At 45.0% G+C, this 21020-nt stretch overlaps 1 protein-coding gene across 1 annotated transcript in view; it reads right to left on the bottom strand.

Annotated features, from left to right (window-relative positions):
- Nucleotides 1–285: 285 nt before the first annotated feature.
- LOC135227221 (zinc finger protein 883-like) overlaps nt 286–21020 on the bottom strand; it is a 36489-nt gene continuing 15754 nt past the window's right edge. The window contains 3 exon segments of the mRNA XM_064294197.1: nt 286–609; nt 611–2271; nt 20606–20701. Coding sequence (XP_064150267.1) covers nt 394–609; nt 611–2271; nt 20606–20701 — 1973 coding nt within the window. The 3' untranslated portion in view covers nt 286–393.

The following is a 21020-nucleotide window of genomic DNA, read 5'->3' on the forward strand; positions in this document are numbered from 1 at the left end:
ACAGGGAAGATATACAAATTAAATACGCAAATTGGGATAAAGTGGGTAGAAGAAAAAAATCACAGGAGATAGAAATTAAAAAATTAGAAGTTGTTAAGCTTGACCTCTGCTGTATACATTACCAGTTGCCATCAAGTCACCTCCGACTCGTGGAAACCCCACGGTGTCAGAGTACAACTGTGCTCTATGAGGATTTCGATCACTGAGTTTTGTAAAGTAGATCACTGGGCCTTTCTTCTGAGTTCCTCTGGGTGGGCTTCAACTTCCAAACTTTCCGTTATCAGCTGGGCAGTTAACCATTTGCACTACTCAGAGATTCCGCCATGTACTTAACATTTATATAATTTCTGTCTGTAATGGATTCTCTCATATCTAGTGAGGTGTTGGCCATATTTAAGGCTTCCCAACACTCACTGCATTTGTATGTTTTCTCTCCAGTATGAATTTCTTCATGAACCAACTGGTATGAACACATGGTGAATTCCTTACCACATTCATTACATTTGTAAGGTTTCTCTTCAATATGCATTCTTTGATGTTCCACAAAGCTCGCACTTTGGACAAAAGTTTGGCCACATTCATTACATTTGTGAGGTTTCTCTCTAGTATGAATTCTATGATGAGTTGTAAGGCTTGATCTGTGATTAAAGACCTTGCCACATACATTACATTTATATGGTTTCTCTCCATTATGGATTCTCTGATGGCTAGTGAGATTTGAGCTGCACTTAAAGGCTTTGCCACAATCAATACATTTGTAAGGTTTCTCTCCAGTATGGATTCTTTGATGTTCTGCAAGGTTTGAATTATTGATAAAAGCCTTACCACATTCGTTACATTTGTAAGGTTTCTCTCCGGTATGAATTCGGTGATGTTTCACAAGGTTTGCTCTTTGGATAAAAGCCTTGCCGCACACACTACATTTGTGTGGTTTCTCACCAGTGTGTATTCTATGATGTTTGGTGAGAACTGAGCGCCACCTAAAGGCTTTGCCACATTCACTGCATTTGTAAGGTTTCTCTCCAGTATGAATTCTCTGATGTTCCACAAGGCTGGAATTATGAAGAAAAGCCTTACCACATTCATTACATTTGTGAGATTTCTCTCCAGTATGACTTGTATAATGAGTCATAAGACTTGAATTTTTACTAAAGAACTTGCCACACATATTACATTTAAATAATTTCTCTCCATTATGGGTTCTCTGATGGCTAGTGAGATTTGAGCTGCACTTGAAGGCTTTGCCACAATCATTACATTTGTAAGGTTTCTCTCCTGTATGAATTCTCTGATGTTCCACACGGCTTGAATTATTGATAAACGCCTTACCACATTCACTACATTTGTAAGGTTTCTCTCCGGTATGAATTCGCTGATGTTCCACGAGGTTTGATCTATGGATAAAAGCCTTGCCACACACAATACATTTGTGTGGTTTCTCTCCAGTGTGTATTCTATGATGTTTGGTGAGAACCGAGCGCCACCTGAAGGCTTTGCCACACTCATTACATTTGTAAGGTTTCTCTCCAGTATGAATTCTCAGATGATTTGCAAGGTTTGAATTCTGACAAAAGAACTTGCCACATATCTTACATTTATATGGTTTCTCTCTGGTATTAGTGATGTCTGATCCACACTTAAAGGCTCTGGTGCTCTCATTACCTTTATAAAGTCTCTGCACAGAATGAACTCCCTCAAGATTAGCAAACATTGACATCTGGCTAAAATCCTCCCCACATTCATTGCAGTTGTAAGTTTTTTCTGTAATGTGTGTTTTCTGGTGTAATGTAAGCAACGAAGGATGCATGAATACCTCCCCATATTTATTACAAATGTTGGTTTTGACTCTAGGAGGAATTCTTTGAAGTGGTGAAACTGAAGGCTCACTGTTGACAGATTTCTCTCCTTGATTACACTTACACATTTTCTCTCCACTCTGAAATCTCTGCAGTTCAGCCAGATGTGACTGAAGGCTGAGTCCAATCTTATTTTCAAAACATGTCATATACTTGTTTCCTTCATCTCTTCTATTATGTGGTTCTTTTCTAAAAGTGAGATTTTTGTTATGGGGCATGGTCATTCCTTTGTCATTTCTTTTATTACCTGTCCACTGACTCTCAAACTCATCAATATTTTCCCTGATTTGTTTGAAGTAAAAATTCTCGATGCCATAACTTTCATGTCTTTCCAACATCACTGTCTTGTATAACTCTCCTTTATTAATCGTCTCTTTTGGTGGTAATTTCATGATGACACATGTAGGAGAGACATCTAGAAGATATAAAGAACCACAGGTTTCCTATTAACTATAAGTAGAAAATATTTTATACTGAAAAACATATTATACCAAAAGCAATACTTATAATGAACAGGCTTATGAAACTTCTCAATCACGGTCTTCAAATATTTAGGAACACAAAGTTAAAAGGATTCCTTAATAAAGAAAAGGTGATTACATTAATTCAAGTTATTTTCAGGGAAGCCAGGTTTCAAACACCCTACGACCAAACCACTCACACTAATGACACGTAAGTCCTACAGAAAGGAGTATTTTTCTACTGCCACCCTAAGGCATACACCACTGGATGTAGGTATGTGAATGCTTCGTATTTGAAGAAAATATCGTCTTAATGCATGTTGATACATAATTATTACACAGAAATAAATGGTAAAGCACAGACCTATATGACATAATAGTAAGTAACACACAATAAAGCTACCTAATGAAGAAGATGGACAAGTGATAATTCAGAACTGCAGAACGAAAAACAAGCACTGAAAAAATTAGGAAGAATTTTAGAATACCTGTTTAAAAGCAAAATAAAAAATCCATTATCTATGTCGATGCAGAATAGACATTTTGCAATGTTAACAACTGGCGCATCGAAATTATATTCCAGAGCAGATACTGAAAAATCATCAACTGTAAATCATAATAAAAATACGTAAAACATAGCAATCCATGATAAATCCAGCAGGTACATGGTAAGAACTACAAATATACAAAATTACAGTCTACGGAATTCTAAAGAATTCTCTCTTTAGAATAAAAAAAGTCACCTTATCCAGAAGGAGTACACAGTATGAGGAAGATAAAATATGTTGAGAATACCTGACTTTTCAAATATGGTGTTCAGATAAATACCTAATATTAAAAGAATAAAAGTTGGGTTGACAGAAATTACCACTATATTTGTATGCCTACAGTTATGTAACAGCCAAGAAACAGACCAACTCCCTGTGTGATGATGATGTAGTATTCTTTAATTATACAGTTCTTTGGCCACAATATATAAGTAATACAGAACGTGTGGTTTGAAAACTTATCATAAAGGGCCAGAGACAGCACTGATAGAGAACAAATTATAAAATGAAAACAAGATATAATAGAGGTAAAGGCCAATCTCATATTAAATATGACAGGAATTGATATTAAACAAAGGTTAACTTTTGAGTTCTTACTAAAGATCGTGGATTATTTCATATAATCTAACAGTATTAACTTGTTTAAAAGTCCTTGGTGTAAATTACTACTGTTTTTCAAATGAGGACAGCCAAGCCCATAGGGTTTTATGTCTCTAACCCCAGTTCACCCAGACAGTAAATCAGAGAAACACGATTTGAACCAGGGTCTGCAGCCTCAGATAACATGTTCTTAGGCATTAAACACTAGTGTCCACTCAGGCAGAATAGATTATAACAGGTCACAGCAAATTCCAGAAGCTTAGAAATGCTTGAAGGGACGTATAGAACCATAGTTGTCTCTACTAGTGTTATTCTGCCATCTCCCTTGGAAAACAAAACCTGACTCATCACTTTGTGAACTTGTTGACTTAAACAGGGACCTGACCACAGTGCTGTCTAAGCTAGCTGTCATGTGTAGAGGTCTGTCATTATAAAGCATGTGCCCTGTGGTGGTGGTGCGGGGGTTCCATGGAAATTGGGGGTGTCTGTAAAAGAGTGGGTAAGAGTTGACTTGGGAAAACAATTAGGAGGAGGCTTTGTTAAGGTCTAAGCTTTTTAAGGATGTCATTGCAATAATGAAGAAAAATAACCTACTAAATTGCATAATATACTTAAAAATAATAAATCTCACAACTTTAGCACGTCGAGCTTTTTGAAGCCAACTCTTCTTGTCTGTTATTTTAAAGGAGAAAGGCATCTTTGGTGCCCACTTGAATTATGTGAAATCATATGTTTGGATCTCTTAACAAAACCCCTGCAATAACAGAGACATAAATTGAGGGGCTGCAGTGCAATGGGTTCCCTTACGTGGACTTTTTGCCCTGGTTTTGTGGCAAAAAAAAAATAAAATAAGAAAAAACATGACAACTCCATTAGGGGATTTCCTGTGTTTATATTTCCTAGGTAAGTTGTAACAACTTGAAGGTTTGTTACTTTTGTCTGGCTTGGCCTGGTAATTGACAAGGCTTAAATTTTTTGACATTCCCTAGGTCGTTGAGGATTGGTTGGGTTCCAATCTGGATAGGAGGACTGTGTGGGCTACAATCTGACTAGAAGGATTGGTTGGGCTCCAATCCCGCAACGGAGGCTCCACCTTGAAGCTGACAAGAAATGCCCAATATGATTGAAAAACAGAAGTTTGGGGGTCCCCAAGAAGGGGAGGTGTGTCCTTCAGGACAGAGAGGCCCTGTGCTGAGAACTCGCCCAGACCTGCCACGGAGCTGTAACACTGATGGAGACCTAGACCTGGTAGAAAGCAAAGCAGTCAGCAACGACCAGAAAGTCAGTGGGCTGGGTAGAGAAGTGGTAGCTGTGTGGCTAGACAGGACCGTGGGCCTGAGTAAAACACAAAGAATTTGGGGGGCTTCCTGACTGAGAGCTGAGAGGGTGGCACATCCATTAAGACACAGCAGCCACTGTGCTGGAAAACCTCCAAGACCCAGGTAAAAGAGCTCTAACACACTTAGAGGTGTGATGGCAACGGAGGCAGCAGCTGCGACAGTACCTGGAGTGGCGGAGAAAACAAGTGAACCTGAACAGTGGCAGCAGAGTGTGAAGGATGAATCCCTACTGAGTGCTGTAACACTCTGAGAGCAGTGGCCACCCTGAGCAGAGGTCGCTGAGGGCAGCTGTACACTGGCAGAGGGCATGTCAGCTTCCAGAGATGGACCCAGCAGGGGGCACTGCTGCTCCAGAGAGGCATCATGGAGCATTTGAAAGTGAACACTGGTTTTTTGGGAAGGCGTAGAACAGGCCCTCCTTGAAATGTTTAGGTCTCATTTCTTTTGAAGCTTTGTGCTGGGACCCCTCCCGAATCTGTCCTTTGCATTTTTTCATTTCTACTTTTCCCCGTTCATATCCTTCTTTGTTATATTGGGAGCCCTGGTGGTGCAGTGGTTAACAGTTCGGCTGGTAACCAAAAGGTCAGCAGTTCGAATCTACCAGTCCCTCCTTGGAAACCCTATGGGGCACTTCTGCTCTGTCCTATAGCGTTGCTATGAGTCAGAATTGACTCCATGGCAATCGGTTTGTTATATTGTTATCACAGATACGGTGTTTCCATGAATTTTATGGATGTGGTAACAAATTGTCAAATGCAGTAGACAGTGCCGTGGGAAGGCTCTATCAGTGATAACGGGGAAAGTGGAGCCAGCCTGATGCTGATTCTTATAGTTTAAGTTATAGTTATTCAAGAAGTTGTATCTTTTCAGGTGTGCTCCCACTATTTATACTAATAGATATATAATTAAACTGCATCAATGTAATTCATATACACTTATCCAAAATTAACAAATTATAAAATCATAAATATCATCAGGAGAACTTATTGTTAGCTGCCATCAAGTTGGCCCATGACTCTTGGCCACCCCATGCACAATGGAATTGAACCATTGTGATCAGTAGGGTTAACACTGGCTGATATTTGGAAGCAGATAGCTAGGCCTTTCTTCCTAGTCTATCTTAGTCTGGAAGCCCCACTTCCAGAATCACAGCAACAAGAAAGCCTCCTTTAACAGAGGAGTGGTGGCTGTGCTTGAGGTGTACTGGCTGGGAATCGAACCCAGGTCTCCAGCATGGAAGGCCAGAATTCTACCACTGAACAATCACTGCCCTCTAAGCAATCTTAAGGGGCAAATAACTAAATGACCCAAAGAATAAGACAGCACTGGAATGTGAATTAACAAGAAGCAGGTGAATGTTATACAAAATTTGTTTTAAAGGAAGATGAAAACAAATTCATTTTCATATGTTAAGTGAAGAATGTAATTATCGGACCTTTAGAAATGTTGTGGAAAATGCAGGTGTTACGAGCAACACTCATGAAGTAGATAATTGATATGGCATCGTGGTCCAAACTGAAGAATGACCCCCTTCCTACTGATCCAAGCAGAGGATCTGGCTCGGAGATGGTTGATCTAGGGCATTCCCTCGCCTCTGGTGGGAGGCGAGTGATAAATGGGATCCTGGTATACCTCATTATGCCAACTGGGCTGGCATGATGGATAAATGCTGAGATTAGGGAGGCTGGAGGATGTGAAGTACACTGTACCTCCTGGTGAATGAAGGTTCACAGCCCTTCAGAGCACACCTGTAAGCAGACCACCCATACTAGGACAAGGGATGATAAGGACTGTCACCTTAGACCCGTGATTAAGCAAGAACGGCAGTGAGTGCTGATGGACAGGCCACATCACCCACTAAGGTACCGAATTTTACTAAAAAAGAGATCGAGGAGATTAAGGATGGGCAGAAGGTGAAGAATGTTGAATATACCATAGATTGCCAGAATGAACAAATTTGTCTTGGAAAAAATACAGCCAGAATGCTCCCTAGAAATGAGAATGGTGGGACTCTGTCTCACTTGCTTTGGACATCTTATCAGGAGAGACCAATCCCTGGAGACGGACATCATGCTTGGTAAAGTATCGGGTCAGCCAAAGAGAGGAAGACTCTCAACGAGACAGACTGACACAGTGGCTAAAACGATGGACTCAAGCATAGTAACGACTGAGGATGGTACAGGACCAGAGAATGTTTCATTCCGTTGTACATGGGGTCGTTAAGAGTTGGAACCGACTCAATGGCACCTAAAAACAACATGGGAAGATGACAGGAGTGGATCTCTTAATTTGGCTGGCCGATCTCCATGAGAGGGCACAGTTTTAATAAACCAGTCAGCATGGCTGAGTGTAGGGAGGCTGGCTGTTAATCCTACTGTGCAGCGAGCTCTTGCCTGATTTCTGCTAAATGACCCAGAGCCTCTGGCTGCTGAGGCGGCAGTGGCTGGCAGCGTGCCAGTGGCTCTGGACACTTTGGTACAATAGCAGCCTCCACTCCCAGCAGAGGAAACCCCTTTTCAACCCCTATTTGACTGGATTATGCATGGGGTAAAGGTTTGCGGGATCTGCCACAGGGATACTACCAAATCCCAGCAGACTGAGGAGACAGTAATGACCCTGTGCCAGGAGATGGGTAAACTGGTGTTTAGCTCTGATTGCCAACAACTCGAGTTAGAGCGGACCCCACTGTCGCATAGAAGTATTGATTTCATTGAAAAGGGGCCTCCCCAGTGGAACGATAAACTGGTGATGTTGTTTTATATTGGAATCACCACTGGGAAAGGTATTGTACACTCTTGGCTTGGAGATCATCAGACCTCTCCTCTGGGAAGAAAAAAGTGATGGCAGTAACAAGTAGGGGCCCTTCTCCCAGGGACCCAGGATGGCGTGGGTGGGTGCTCCAAATCCCTCCTTTTACTTCCAGCTGGGGCCACCATGCACTAGGCAGTGCTTTTATGGCTGTTGGATCAAGAGAGAGATAAAAGTCTGATAGATGGTCTCCCAAATTCAGAGCTGTGGAAAAAATACAAAATAGAGAGAGCCATTCTATAAGGCATCGGGTGCAGGAAAGCACCCTCCTGGTATGCACAGGGCCCATAAGTTAGAACTGTCCATGAAGAACAAGAGGAGTTGCCGGTGCTTCCCTTGGCTCTGATGGGACAGCCAGGGGAATCTGAGGGTGAGGAGGACTCTAAACATGAGCCCAAGTCTTCTGTGTATCCTAACGTGTCTAAGTTAAAGCAGGAATAGGGGTGGGGCCGAGGCCCTCATGCTCCCCTGAGAGATGAGAGACCCTATGCCCCACTGCAGGTGGAATCTGGGGGAGGTATTCAAACCCTGGTGGTGCAATGGTTAAGTGCTTGGCTGCTAAGTGAAAGGGTGGCACTTCAAACCCACCAGCTGTTCCATGGGGGAAAGATGTGGCAGTCTGCTTCTGCAAAGATTACAGCCTTGGAAACACTACGGGGCCATTCTACTCTGTCCTACAGGGTCATATGAGTTGAATTCCACTTGACAGCACAGAGTTTTTTATGGGTTATGCAAACCTATGTGGCTCTGCTAGATACAGGGGCTCAAGTGACTATTATTCCAGGAGATATAGAAGAGTGAGGAAAATGGGTCCAGCTGAGTGGCTTAAGCCACAGAAGAAAGGTGTCAGGGAGGGAGGTCACTTGTTGGTTGGTCCTTTTGGCCCTACTGACGCACCAGTGGTCACGTTTCCCTCTGTTGTATGTATTGTTGATGTAGATCTCCTGTACCAGTGTACAACCAGTGCTCATAGATACCTAAGGGGATATGGTCCCCTGGCCTGACAGATCCTGGAGATTGTTGTGGGACGAGTCAGCAACAGACTGCCCCTGAAACTTCCCAAGCCCTGGAAGATGGTACAGCAAAGACAATACCAAATACCAGGCAGGGAAAAGGACATTACCTTGCTAATACAAGACTTATTCCCTGCCAGGGCTTTATGGGCAGTCATCGCCCCTTCCAGTAGCCCGGCGTGGCCAGTCAAGAAAGCCAGAGGAACCTGGAGCCTAACCACAGACTACTGCAAGTTAAATGCGGAGGTTCCCCTGCTGGCCCCAGCTGTCCCTGACATATTGACTATAATAGTGAACCTGGCGAATGCTTTCTTTTGCATTCCTCTCCAGAACACCCATATGACACCCACTGCCATCAAGTTGATTCCAACTCATAGCGACCCTATAGGGCAGAGTAGAACTGCTCCATACGGTATCCAAGGCTGTAACCTTTATGTGGAAACAGTCTGCCACATCTTTCTCCTGTGGAGTAGCTGGTGGATTCGAACCACCAACCTTTTGATTAATAACTAAGTGCTTTAACCACTATGCCACCAGGGCTTGCTCTTCTCCAGAAGGAGGATCAAAATCAGTTTGCCTTCACAAGGGGTGGCCAACAATATACTTTTACAGTGCTCCCCAGGGTTACCTCAACTCCTTCGCTGTGTGCCACCAGTGGGTGGGGCAGGACTTGGCTGGACTAACATGGCCCGAAAGGGTGCAGTATTTCTACCACAGGCAGTTCCCGGATTACAAATGAGTTCCGTTCCTATGTCTGTCTTTGCAGTGCAATTAATTGCTTAATATGGCCCTTCTAGCCATAGTCTGTGACTCACACACGGGACTATGCAAATAATGTATACGGGACCTAACAAAGAGACTGGTCAGTTTTGCCACCCTGCTAGGCTTAAAATGAGCCATCCCTGAGGTGGGAGGAGAGAATCTCACCACCACCAAGAAAGAAGAGCCAGGAGTGGAGTGCGTCCTTTGGACCTGGGATTCCGGCACTAAGAAGCTCCTGGAAGCAGGAGACCGAGAGAGTTGTAACCGTGAAGATGGTGAGAAGTGCCAGAGAAACAGTGGCAGCAGATGGGCAGCAGAGGAAAAAGACTGTGGGCTTCCTGGCCCACGAAGTGAGAAAACTGAGTGCCCTCGGGCAGGTTTGGCAGGGAGTAGAGTGCTTCTGGGTACTTGGCGGAGCTAGGTTTGCCACTCACGGATTAGAGCCGAGCACCTTTAGGCTAAGGCTTACCGGCAGAGTGGGGTACCTTAGGGCACTTACTGGTAGAGCTAAAAGAGCTCTGTAACACTTGCGAGAGCAGGGGAGAGGCGGAGGGACCAGACAGAGGCTTGCCTCCAGGCACGGCTGAGAGGAGGCTATCCTAATGAAGAACTATATCCTGAGTGTTCCTGAACCTGAACTGTAACCTGTTACTTCCCTAATAATCCTCAAAATCTTGAGTATTGTCTGTGAGTTCAGTGTGGCCACTGCAATGAATTATCGAGCCCAGCAGAGAAGTACAGAGTGCCGTTGGAGGGACAGTTGGTGTCAGAATTGGTAAAGATGGTGGAGAGAGGAGGCATGTCTGACCTCTGCCTCATAGGACTGAGCCTTGGACTGTTGATCTTGGTTCTCCTTCCTCCTTGTGAAGTTAGAGGAGGCCAGACGCTTCCACCACTCCATTTTTACAGTTTTCAAGTCAAATTTGTACATAAGTTGGAATAGTTAGGTATGGTTTGTATCTAACATCAGTTAGTCAAATGTCTGTCTTCGTATACAGTATAAAGTATACATTTCTACACATAAAAAACATTAAAGAAACACTTCCAGATACACTAAAACATCTTTAACATAATAATACAGTAATAATGTTTCGATGTCGTCGCAAAGTAGCATCCATTTGTTACAAGGAATCGTTTTATGTATCTCTAATTTTTAACATAACAAACTTTACAGGGGCTGGTTCATAACTATGGGTTGTACTTGAGTCAGGCGTTCATAATCTAGGACTGCCTGTATATAGGTCATGTGTTGCTGGTTAGAGAAACCGAGTTTACAGTATTAACAGCCCTGCAGAATAATGCTCAAGACCCTGGAAACTGCTGGGTGGACTGTGAACCAAGACAAAACCCAGGGCCCAGCGAAACAGGTAAGCTTTTGGGGGAGCATATGGGCAGGAGCACAGGGGCAAATTCCCAAACCAGTCTGGGAAAAGCTGCAAGCCCTCAGGTCCCTACCTACTAAAAAAGAACTCATTGGCCTTTTTGCCAATTGGATACAGCATGTTCCCCACTTGGGAATTTTACTGGCTCCTTTATGTCAACGGACCAAAAAAGCAGGCTACATCCAATGGGAGCAAATGCTCCAAAATTTTAAAAAGACGGTGGCAACCAGGCTCCCCTTTTGAGCTCCAGGTATCGGCCACACGGACTCATGCTGACTTGTCCTTCTGGCAAAAGGAGACCTCTACTGGTATATGACAACCCTTGGGTTTCTGGAACAAGAAGTTATCAGAGGCAGCTACTGTGTGTACACCTTTTGAAAGGCAATTACTTGCATGCTATTGGGTCCTCACTGACACTTGTCATGGACTGAATTATGTATCCCCAAAAATGGGTCTATCAACTTGGCTGGTCCATGACTCCCAGTATTGTGTGGTTGTCCTCCATTTTGTGACTGTAATTCTATGTTAAAGAGGATTAGGGTGGGATCGTAACACCGTTACTAAGGTCACATCCCTGATCCAATGTGAAGGGAGCTTCCCTGGGGTGTGGCCTGCACCACCTTTTATTTTACAAGAGATAAAACGAAAGGGAAGCAAGCAGAAAGTTGGGGGACCTTATACCACTAAGAAAGCAGTGCCGGGAGCAGAGAGCATCCTTTGGGCCCAGGGTCCCTGCACAGAGAAACTCCTCGTCTGGGGGAAGACTGATGAGAAGGCCAACAGACAGAGAGAGCCTTCCTCTGGAGTTGACACCCTGAATTTGGATTTTTAGCCTACTTTACTCTGAGGAAATAAACTTCTGTTTGTTAAAGGCATCCACTTGTGGTATTTCTGTTATAGCAGCACTAGATGACTAAGACGACACAGAATATGTTACTCAGGGATTGGAGGTGCTCATGCACCCAGAAATCTTGATCATGTTCTGGGTGGTGTGTTGGTTCCTACAGCCACCCTGCAAGAGGCCAACAGCAAAGCACTGTTAAATGGAAATGGCACCCTCAAGACCAGGGATGCCGAGTCGCAGGGAGTGTCCAGACTCCGTGAGTTGGTAGCCAATGTCCCAAGGGGAGAACAGGGCTCAGATGAGACCCTACGTAATGTGCTATTCCCCACAGCACAATGGGGACCGCAGCTTGAGGATGTCCCCCAGGATGGGTAATAATGGTTTATTGGTGGCTCAGCTAAGCTTAACCCTCTGGGGATGCACTGGGCAGCAGACGCAGTTTCCCTGCCCGTTTCACAGAACAACACTAACGCTGGAAAGGAGAAAAGTGCTCAACGGGCAGTTATTTGCTGTAGTTATGGCCATACAGTTTTCCTTACCAAAGTCTGTTTACATTTACACTGACTCTTGAGCAGTGACCAATGGGCTGGCAGTGTGATTGGGTGCCCTGAGGGACACAGACTAGAACATTAATGGCTCTTGCAGCGCGAGAGCTACAGCAGCAGTTGGCCGATTGCCCAGGAACTGTTTGTCACTCACATTGATGCTCATGGTCGAGGCCCTCAGAAAGATAATCAAGGAACCACAGAGCCAATCATGCTTGCGCTGAGGCCGTTTGCCAAGCCCATAGAAGATGATGTCCCACCTGGGAAGGTCCCCACTGGGGAGGAGTAACAGAGTGAAGCAAAGGAAGAAGAAGACATCCCAGACCAGGGATTACAGGACATCAGGGGATCTCCCAACTATCATCAGCGGCCAGTTGGATCTATCACCACAAAGGCTATGACAATCCTGAGACTATGACTGCCTGGGCCACCAATCATGGCATCCCTTTGACTCGTTTGGAAGCTCCCACTGCTGTCTACTGGTGCAAAGTCTGCCAGCTACATCCCATGCTTATAAGGGCATCTGAGCAACAGACCTGCGTAAGAGCACCAGGTAGGTGTTGGCAGGTACATTTCGTAGGACCTCTACCACCCTCACAAGGCTGCATCTACACCCTAACAGTGTTGGGCCCCTTTTCAGGATATGACATGACTTTTTCTGTTGTCGAGCAAATGCAGTGTACACTTGGGACACTTTAGATAAAAGGCTGTCAAGTGTCTGCGTATCCAGGTGCCAATTACTCTGACCCAGGTAACCACTTTACTGCCCAGAGCATACAATCCTGGGCTTGTAGTCATGGTATTAGGTGGGTGTTCCAAGTACCCTCCCACCCACAAGCAGTGGGAGCCACAGAAAATTTTAATGGCCACCTAAAAAGAAAACTGCCATGAATCTACAAAAACAATGCACTTACTTACTGGATGGCTGGTTTGACTCCCTGCTGCCCTTTGGAAACTAAATAGTGCAGTGGTGTAAGGGTAAGGGAAAAGCCCTGTCTTGCTTCTTGGGGAAGGGGATGGGAGATTTCCTCAACCTCAGCGGGTGTGATCCAGCCATATACTTATAGAGATTAGGGATAGAGTTTTTCAGAAGATCACCTCCATACCAAGTGGGCAAAAGCGAAACAAGACAACCGGGGAACATTACAGGATGGTGTTGATTGGGTCCCAGTAATACTCTCATGGAGTTTCCCCAGGTAGTGAGAGGTCATAGCCATCAGGAAATGGCATGGCTTGGCTGAAGCTGGATGAGAGGCTTTAAATACAGACGGAGCAATTGTCCAATGGACTGGCCCAGTGGGACCCAATGGTGAGATACAGGAAACTGAGGGAAGGAAGAGTCCCATTGATAGGACCCCTTTTCCGTCTAGGAGGAATTGTAGGCTACTTATGGGTGGTGATGGGACAACAGAGACAATTACTCACCGCTGAACCTGGCAGCAAAATACAGGCCCGTATTAACAACAAATGGTAAAAAGGAGGAAACCTTAGTGGCACAGAGGTTAAGAACTATGGCTGCTAACCAAAAGGTTGGCAGTTCGGATCCACCAGGTGCTCCTTGGAAACCCTATGGGGCAGTGCTACTCTGTCCTATAGGGTTGCTACAAGTCAGAATGGACTTGATGGCAACAGGTGTGGTTTTGGGTTTTTGGTATAAAGGAAAGGTAGTTGCCTCCGGAAACGAACAGACTGACTGAGTGACCATTGAGGGACAAAATACCATTATCCAGATTGGCAGAGAACACTGTTTACTTTGGAAGTCCAACACAGTCCAGGGGTGGAGGAAGGAGGTGCGGACCACTAACGATGTCTCTGCTTCCTTCTGTACAGCGCTACCAGCGGCACAGCATTCTGGCACCCTAACTCGTTTCTGCAGCTGACATATGCTGTGGCCGACGCAGTGGATCACACCACTGAGATGCAAGCCAGTCACCATTCCTACCTGCACATTACCGGACCTGTTACATTTGGGAATGTAATGCCACCTGTGGCATTCAGTGATATGCCCTCTGAAGTGGCCACCCTGGCAGAAGGACACTTTTGCTTCACTAAAACCCAAGTGATGGGCATGGCAAGCGTGTGTGCAGTATGGCTCATGCCTAATCACTCAGTGGGAGGGAAGTGACTGGCTTAAGAATACCTCCACTGTCTGTCCTGATAAATCCCCATCTGGTAATTTTGTGGCTTTCTCTGATCTCACCAGCTGTGAACTGGCTGGCTGTGATTTAACTGAAAAAATTCAAAATGTGACATTTGATTGCTGGAGGCAAGATGCAGAAGCTTGCTGGTTAAACAGGACCATGACTGGCCACTCCAAAGGAGCTTACCTCCCATCCCTTGGGCAATACTTAAAGACACAACAGCATATGGGTTTATCAGGGACAGTATTTTATGTATGCCGACAGAGCATACAAAATGTCTCTGACCAACTGGACAGGCAGCTGCTATGTTAGTTATGGAATCCTTGCCTTAACTTTGCATTCTCAACTCCCTGCAGGCCAATTTAGGAATTGGTACCAAGGAGCAGATCAAACTGAGCCTACAGAACCAACTTTGGCCTGTTTAGATTACAGCAACCCTATAGGACAGAGGAGAACTGCTCCAATAGGGTTTCTAAGGCTGTAATCTTTACGGCAGCAGACTGCCACATCTTTCTCCCACAGAGGGGCTGGTGGGTTTGAATAAACAACCTTTCAGTTAGCAGCCGAGCACTAAACCACTGCACCAGCAGGGCTCCTGGGATGCAGCCCTCAATGGATATTGGGAAAAACCCCTTACAACGGGTACACTTATGGGGTGTTCTACCGTGGGGATCTTCCCACTTGAAACCGGTGATGCCACTGCCTGTGCAGGGCGGTACATCATCTGCCTCCACATGGTATTAGAATGGGTTACACTAAAACTGAAAGATGCCATCAATAAGTTCAGAGGAGCACTAGAGAACCTACACAGAGAAATGGCACGAATCAGCTGGGCTTAGGCTATTTGCTAGCCTCTCAGGGAGGGGCCGGTGCTCTAGCTGGGTCAGTGCTATGTTTTTGTAAATGACAGCTTCCATGAAATACACCAAGAGGTGGTCAGGCAAGGAGTCCAAGCTGCCTATGTACCCCAGACAATTCTTTCCAAGAACTTTTCAGCTGGCTACCAGCTGGATGGGGTGTGTGGTTGCATTCAATTCTCCCGACAGGCTTGATCATCCTACTGGGAGTTATATTCATGGGACTGATTAAATGTGTTACAGCCTTCCTTGAGTGCTGTTACACCAAAACAGTGGCTGTCAAGGTCGTTAAGAGACACAGGGATACCAGCCTATGCTGCATACGAGGAGGCAGCTGGGCATAGGACGCCCAAACAGATCAAAAGTTTCAGAAGATGCTGGAATTGAAGGGGTGGGCTGAAGGAAAGTGGCTACTTCCCCAACGTGAGTTTTCACTCTCACTATATCCATGACTACTTGTCATGGATTGAATTATGTCCTCCCAAAAATGTGTATATCAACTTGGTTAGGTGATGATTCCCAGTACTGTGTGGTTGTCCTCCATTTTGTGACTGTAATTTTATGCTGAGAGGACTAGGGTGGGATTGTAACACCCTAACTCAGGTCACTTCCCTGATCCAGTGTAAAGGCAGCTTCCCTGGGGTGTGGCCTGTACCACCTTTTAACTATCAAGAGATGAAAAGAAAGGGAAGCAAGCAGAGAGTTGGGGACCTCATGGCACCAAGACAGTAGCACCAGGAGCAGAGCGCGTCCTTTGGACACCAGGTCCTTGCGCTTGAGAAGCTCCTCAGCCATGAGAAGATTGAAGACAAGGACCTTCCTCCAGAGCCAAGAGAGAGAGACACCCTTCTCCTGGAGCCAACACCCTGAATTTGGACTTGTAACTTACTACACTGTGAGAAAATAAATTTCTCTTTGTTAAAGCCATCCACTTGTGGTATTTCTGTTATTGCAGCACTAGATGACTAAGACACTACTTAATTGTACTACATATGCACCCCAAGGGAGGCAGTTTCTCCTGGTGACTTTTAACCTGCCATATCATTAATCAGAAAAGGAAGGCTTACAAAATTAATCTTGTAGATAGAATGGAGAGAATGTTCTTTCTGGTCATACACACATGGTCACAGGCTTGCTATGCTGTTTGAATTTGAACAAAGACATCTTCTTGGCAACAGGATGGTCAGGCCAGGTGCAGCTAAACAAAGGCCCCTTGCTCTTACCTCCTTTCTTATTTTCCATGCACTTTAAAGTTTAAAACTCCTAGACCTTTTTTTTCTTTAATCTTTCATCAACAATGTATCTTGGGGCCATGGTGTGTACATGAAGTTTCCTATGTCAACTCACCCTGGTATGAGGGTCTGAATGACCCCATAATGAATCTGATTCATCTCTGTCCCTAACCATTATGTAGGTAAATAAAGCTTATTAAAATGCCAATTATTTACTGAGCACTCACAGTGCAATGGATCACTTCAATGTGGCCTTTCTTGCCATGGTCTTGTAACTCCCATCCAAGTGATTCGGTGGGACTGTGCATACAGGGTAATTGTGGCCCATCAAGGTGACTGGTCAGTTATGCCATCCTGCTGGGTTTGAAATGAGCCATCCCAGAGGCAGGAAGAAGATTCCGCCATTACCAAGCAAAAACAGCCAAGAGCAGACAGTGAGTCCTTTGGACCCAGGATCCCTGCACTGAGAAGCTCCTAGACCCAGGAGACAGAGAGCTGTAACACTGAAGACAGGGAGAAGTGGTGGCAGAAGAATGGCGGCAGGTGAGAACAGCAGGAGGCTGGCAGGAGACAGAGAAGTAGGCTTCCCCCACAAGGGAGTGAGAAAGCTGAACGCCCTAGGCCTAGGATTACTGGTAGAGTGGGGTGCCTCTGGGCACTTATTGGCAGAACTAGCAGAGCTTTTTAACACTTGCCTGAGCAGGGCAGAGGCCAAGGGGCCAGAGAGAGGCGTGCCTGGGAAAACAGCTGGGAAGAGGCTGTCCTGATGGAAAAACTGTATCCTGAGTGTTCGTTAGCTTGAATTGTAAACTCTTACTTCACTAATACACCCCATAATTGTGAGTACTGTCTGTGAGTTCTGTGTGACCGCTGCCATGAATTATCAAACCCAGCAGAGAAGTAGAGAACGCCGTGGGAGGAATGGTTGGTATCAGAACTGGTAAAGATGGTGGAGAGAGGAGGCATGTCTGACCTCCGCTTCATGGGAGTCAGGCTTGGGCTGTTGATCTTGATTCTCCTTCCGCCTCGTGAAGAGGAGGTCAGATGCCACCCCCACACCACTTTTACAGAGCTATAGCCTGCAGGAGGCTATTTTTCATCTTGGCTCGCCACACTATATAAAAAATCAATGACTTTATATAACAAATGATGGCAAATTAACTCAGCGGCCCTGGGTGGCACAAATGGTTAAGCACTCAACTACTAGCCAAAGGGCTGGCAGTTCAAACTGGCTGAGGGACCTCAGAAGACAGGCCTGGTGATCTGCTTCAAAAAGGTCACAACATTAAAAACCCTCTAGAGCAGTTCTACTCTGTACACATGTGGTCACCATGAGTTGGAATCCACTCAATGGCAACTTACAAGACAGGAACTTAATAAAAAAGTACATTGTCAAAATATCCCAAATTCTCAACTTAAAAAATCCAGTTCACTTAAATGGTAAAAGTGAACTTTAATAGGCACTAAGTCATGTGAAACAAAAACAAAAGGAGTAACTATCTTTTCACAAAATTCTGGAGCTTACATAGGTTTTAGAAAAACGGCTGCTGAGTTATAACCTCCAACTCTTGAGAAGGAAATTTTCTTGTAATAAACAATACTCATTCCTTGATCTCAGCATCTGGGGACATGACGACTATTGTACCCAGTAGCTTCAAGGGGCACTTACATATATAGCAAGTCAACGTTGTAACATGCATAAGTGTTCTCCTTCAAGAATTTTCTGTTCCTCAGTAAGCCCACCCATGGGGGAGCCCACCAGAACTTACCCATCACCAAAGAGTAAGTTGGTCTAAGGAGAAAAAAAGCGGTGAGATTTCAGGCTCTAGGAAGGTGTATTTCAAAAGCAAGATTCAGAGATATAAGCATACAAACAGAAAAATACAAAATCAAGAAGAGCCAAGGTTTTCATCCATTCCCAGACTAGGTAGAGAGTCTGGGGGAAGGAGAAAAATAGAAGATATTGGAGTTATGTAAAGGGGTGAGAATTTGTAAGGTCCTCGATAAGGTGACATGTGCTCTGCCCATGCTCAAAGACTGAGACACGGTCCCCGTGTAGGACTGTGATTCTGAGACAGGATCTGTCCACGCTTTTTGTAGTACCGCTGACTAACAATCTCAGAAGATTCAACCCACTCCCCAGTTACACACACTCTGAAACATGGAAAAGTAGAAATGAAGAAACAGTTGAGAGAGCTAAATGGACAGTGAGGGCTTTAAGACAGCCTCATAGAACTTCCTGGGGCCCTAGATACAATGAAGAGCAGCCAGTGTTTTCCCATTTCATGAGATGGTCTCCCAAGTATGTGGAATGAGAATGGGACCTGGATACATTCTGGGGTCAGGACTACAGAGGCCTTAGCTCTGACCTGTATGAACTGAGAACTGAGGATCAGATGGAATCAAGTACAGAAGGATAAACCAAAGGGGCAAGAAGACCCTTTGAAACAGCCCACCCTGTCCCTCTCAAAGCCAAGGCACCAAAGAGCTCATAGGGGCCAGATAATAACGTGCTGTAGGTCACAAGAAACACTCTGCCTCTGTCTCTGCTTGAGCTGGACCACCACTGCAGAACGAGAAGACGAAGTTTCACATGTCTGAAGAGAGTGATAAGTGATAGGGTATGGGGAAGAAAAATTTCTGTTCAGAGTTCACAAGAAATAAATTTGTATTTTTCCATTTGGGGAGAGTTTCCCAAACAATATTTAATGGTGTGGATTCCATATGAGCAATTACCTATGTTCACATCTTCATCCATTCCCACTGTGTGATGCAGAAAGCAATCTGGACTTTTGTTTTGGGTTCTAGAGAGCCCAGAGGCTCACCTGGGCACCTTCCTGAGTGTGTGTTCACACTCAAAATGAAGGGGTACAAGGGAAGACCCCCCCACTGAATAGATTCCCCTTTTCCTGGTAGATCTGGAGAAGACAGTGTGGAGAAAGATGCTGATATGACTATACAACTGTGTGATTCTTAAAAAGCTGTAACTGTGAATGTGAGTACCTCCAAAAATATGGTCTCTTGGCTCAACTGTATCAGATACGCCTGCTTTTGGAAATTGACAAGGGGATGGAGGCCTGTGGTGGACCTTAGTGACCTTGGCCTGGGAGGAGTTTACACCCTACCGGGTGAGGATGGACTGAAATAACTGTTAATGACTGATTTGGACTGGGATTGTTATACTGTTGGTCAAATGTACAGGGAAGGGAAGGTAACCCTCCAAATGCTGAATATCTGAAAGAACCCAGGACGAAAAGGCCAGAGGGTGGTTTGTGGTACAGTGCGTTCCCTTGTGTGGCCTTTTGTCCTTTTGTTTTTGCAAAAACAACTTAGGGGATTTCCCAAGTGGGAATGACTACCCCAAAGGGAGCCCCAGTGGCACAGTGGTTAAAGTGCTCAGCTGCCAACTTAAAGGTCAGTGGTTTGAACCGACCAGCTGCTGTGTGGGAGAAAGATGTGGCAGTGTTTCCGTAAAGATTTACAGCCTTGGAAACCTTATGGGCCAGTTCTCCTGTCTTACAGGGTTGCTATGAGTTGGAATCCACTCGACCCCAATGGGTTTTGGCTTAAGGCACCAGGCTGGCTAGATAGTACCACCCAGGCATTGACAAGGAGCACACCTGCTAACTGACAAGGAGTATGTGGACTGGCCTACAAAAGCCCTGGAACATGGAGACTCACCACCAGGTTGGGTAGAGCAAACTCTGCTCTTGGGAAGGTAAGGGCAACTCTAAGGACATGGCATCCCTCCTGGACCTTACACTATGTGTCTCTTCATTTGTGTCCTTTTCTGTCACATTAAAGTTATTACTGCAGGGATGGTATCTCCCAGAAGCTCTGTAACCCGTTTCAGCGAATTATCACACCCAAAGGCACAGGGGGAGCTAGCAGGTCTGAAGAGGGGGAAGTGTGTGGACTCCCGACGTTGTGGCTGGTACCGAGGGGATAGAGGAAAACCCCAGATTTGGGGCTGGCTAGTCTGAAGTGGAGGGAGTCACGTAGCCTCCCGGGCTTGTAGCAGGTACCACTGACCCAGCCTCGGGGGGCTGCGTGAGCAGCTGAGGTCTGAACCGGACAGGCACGGGAACCTGGTATGTGGCAGGGGATTTGTTACCTACCACACATTTTGGTGGTGTCAGAGGTGGGTGATTTTGGTTTCTCTGGAATGTTATGCGCAATTGGCATCGTTGGCAGGGTCTGCTGCTCACCAACCTACCTGGATTTTTTGCTATTTTCATCTTGTTCTCCACAGTCCAGGGCTCTGTCTCTTTCTTCAAAATGGAGATAATATTCACCTCAGAAGAAGAGATTCCTGATTATGAGAAAAAAAGAACTTGATGTGTTGTACCTTTTACAGAATACAAACTTACAATGCAGGTTTGTTCACCTTAGACCATCGCAGATGTCTCTAGAAAAATATATTAAAAATTCATGCAGCGATTGCTTTCTTCTGAATGCTTAGGGAACGTATTGAATACGCAGCTATCTAGGTCTCTTCTAGGAACCAATGATTTAAAAGCTCAGGAGTAAGGTCAGAGACTTGCATGTATTCAAGTTTAGCCAAAAGGGTTTGTGTTTACACAAGCTCTGGAACCGGCACTACTCTAGTGTGAAGCGTGTAGATTATTGGA

Source organism: Loxodonta africana, chromosome 11, assembly GCF_030014295.1.
Source record: "Loxodonta africana isolate mLoxAfr1 chromosome 11, mLoxAfr1.hap2, whole genome shotgun sequence".
NCBI classification, from domain to species: Eukaryota; Metazoa; Chordata; class Mammalia; order Proboscidea; family Elephantidae; genus Loxodonta; species Loxodonta africana.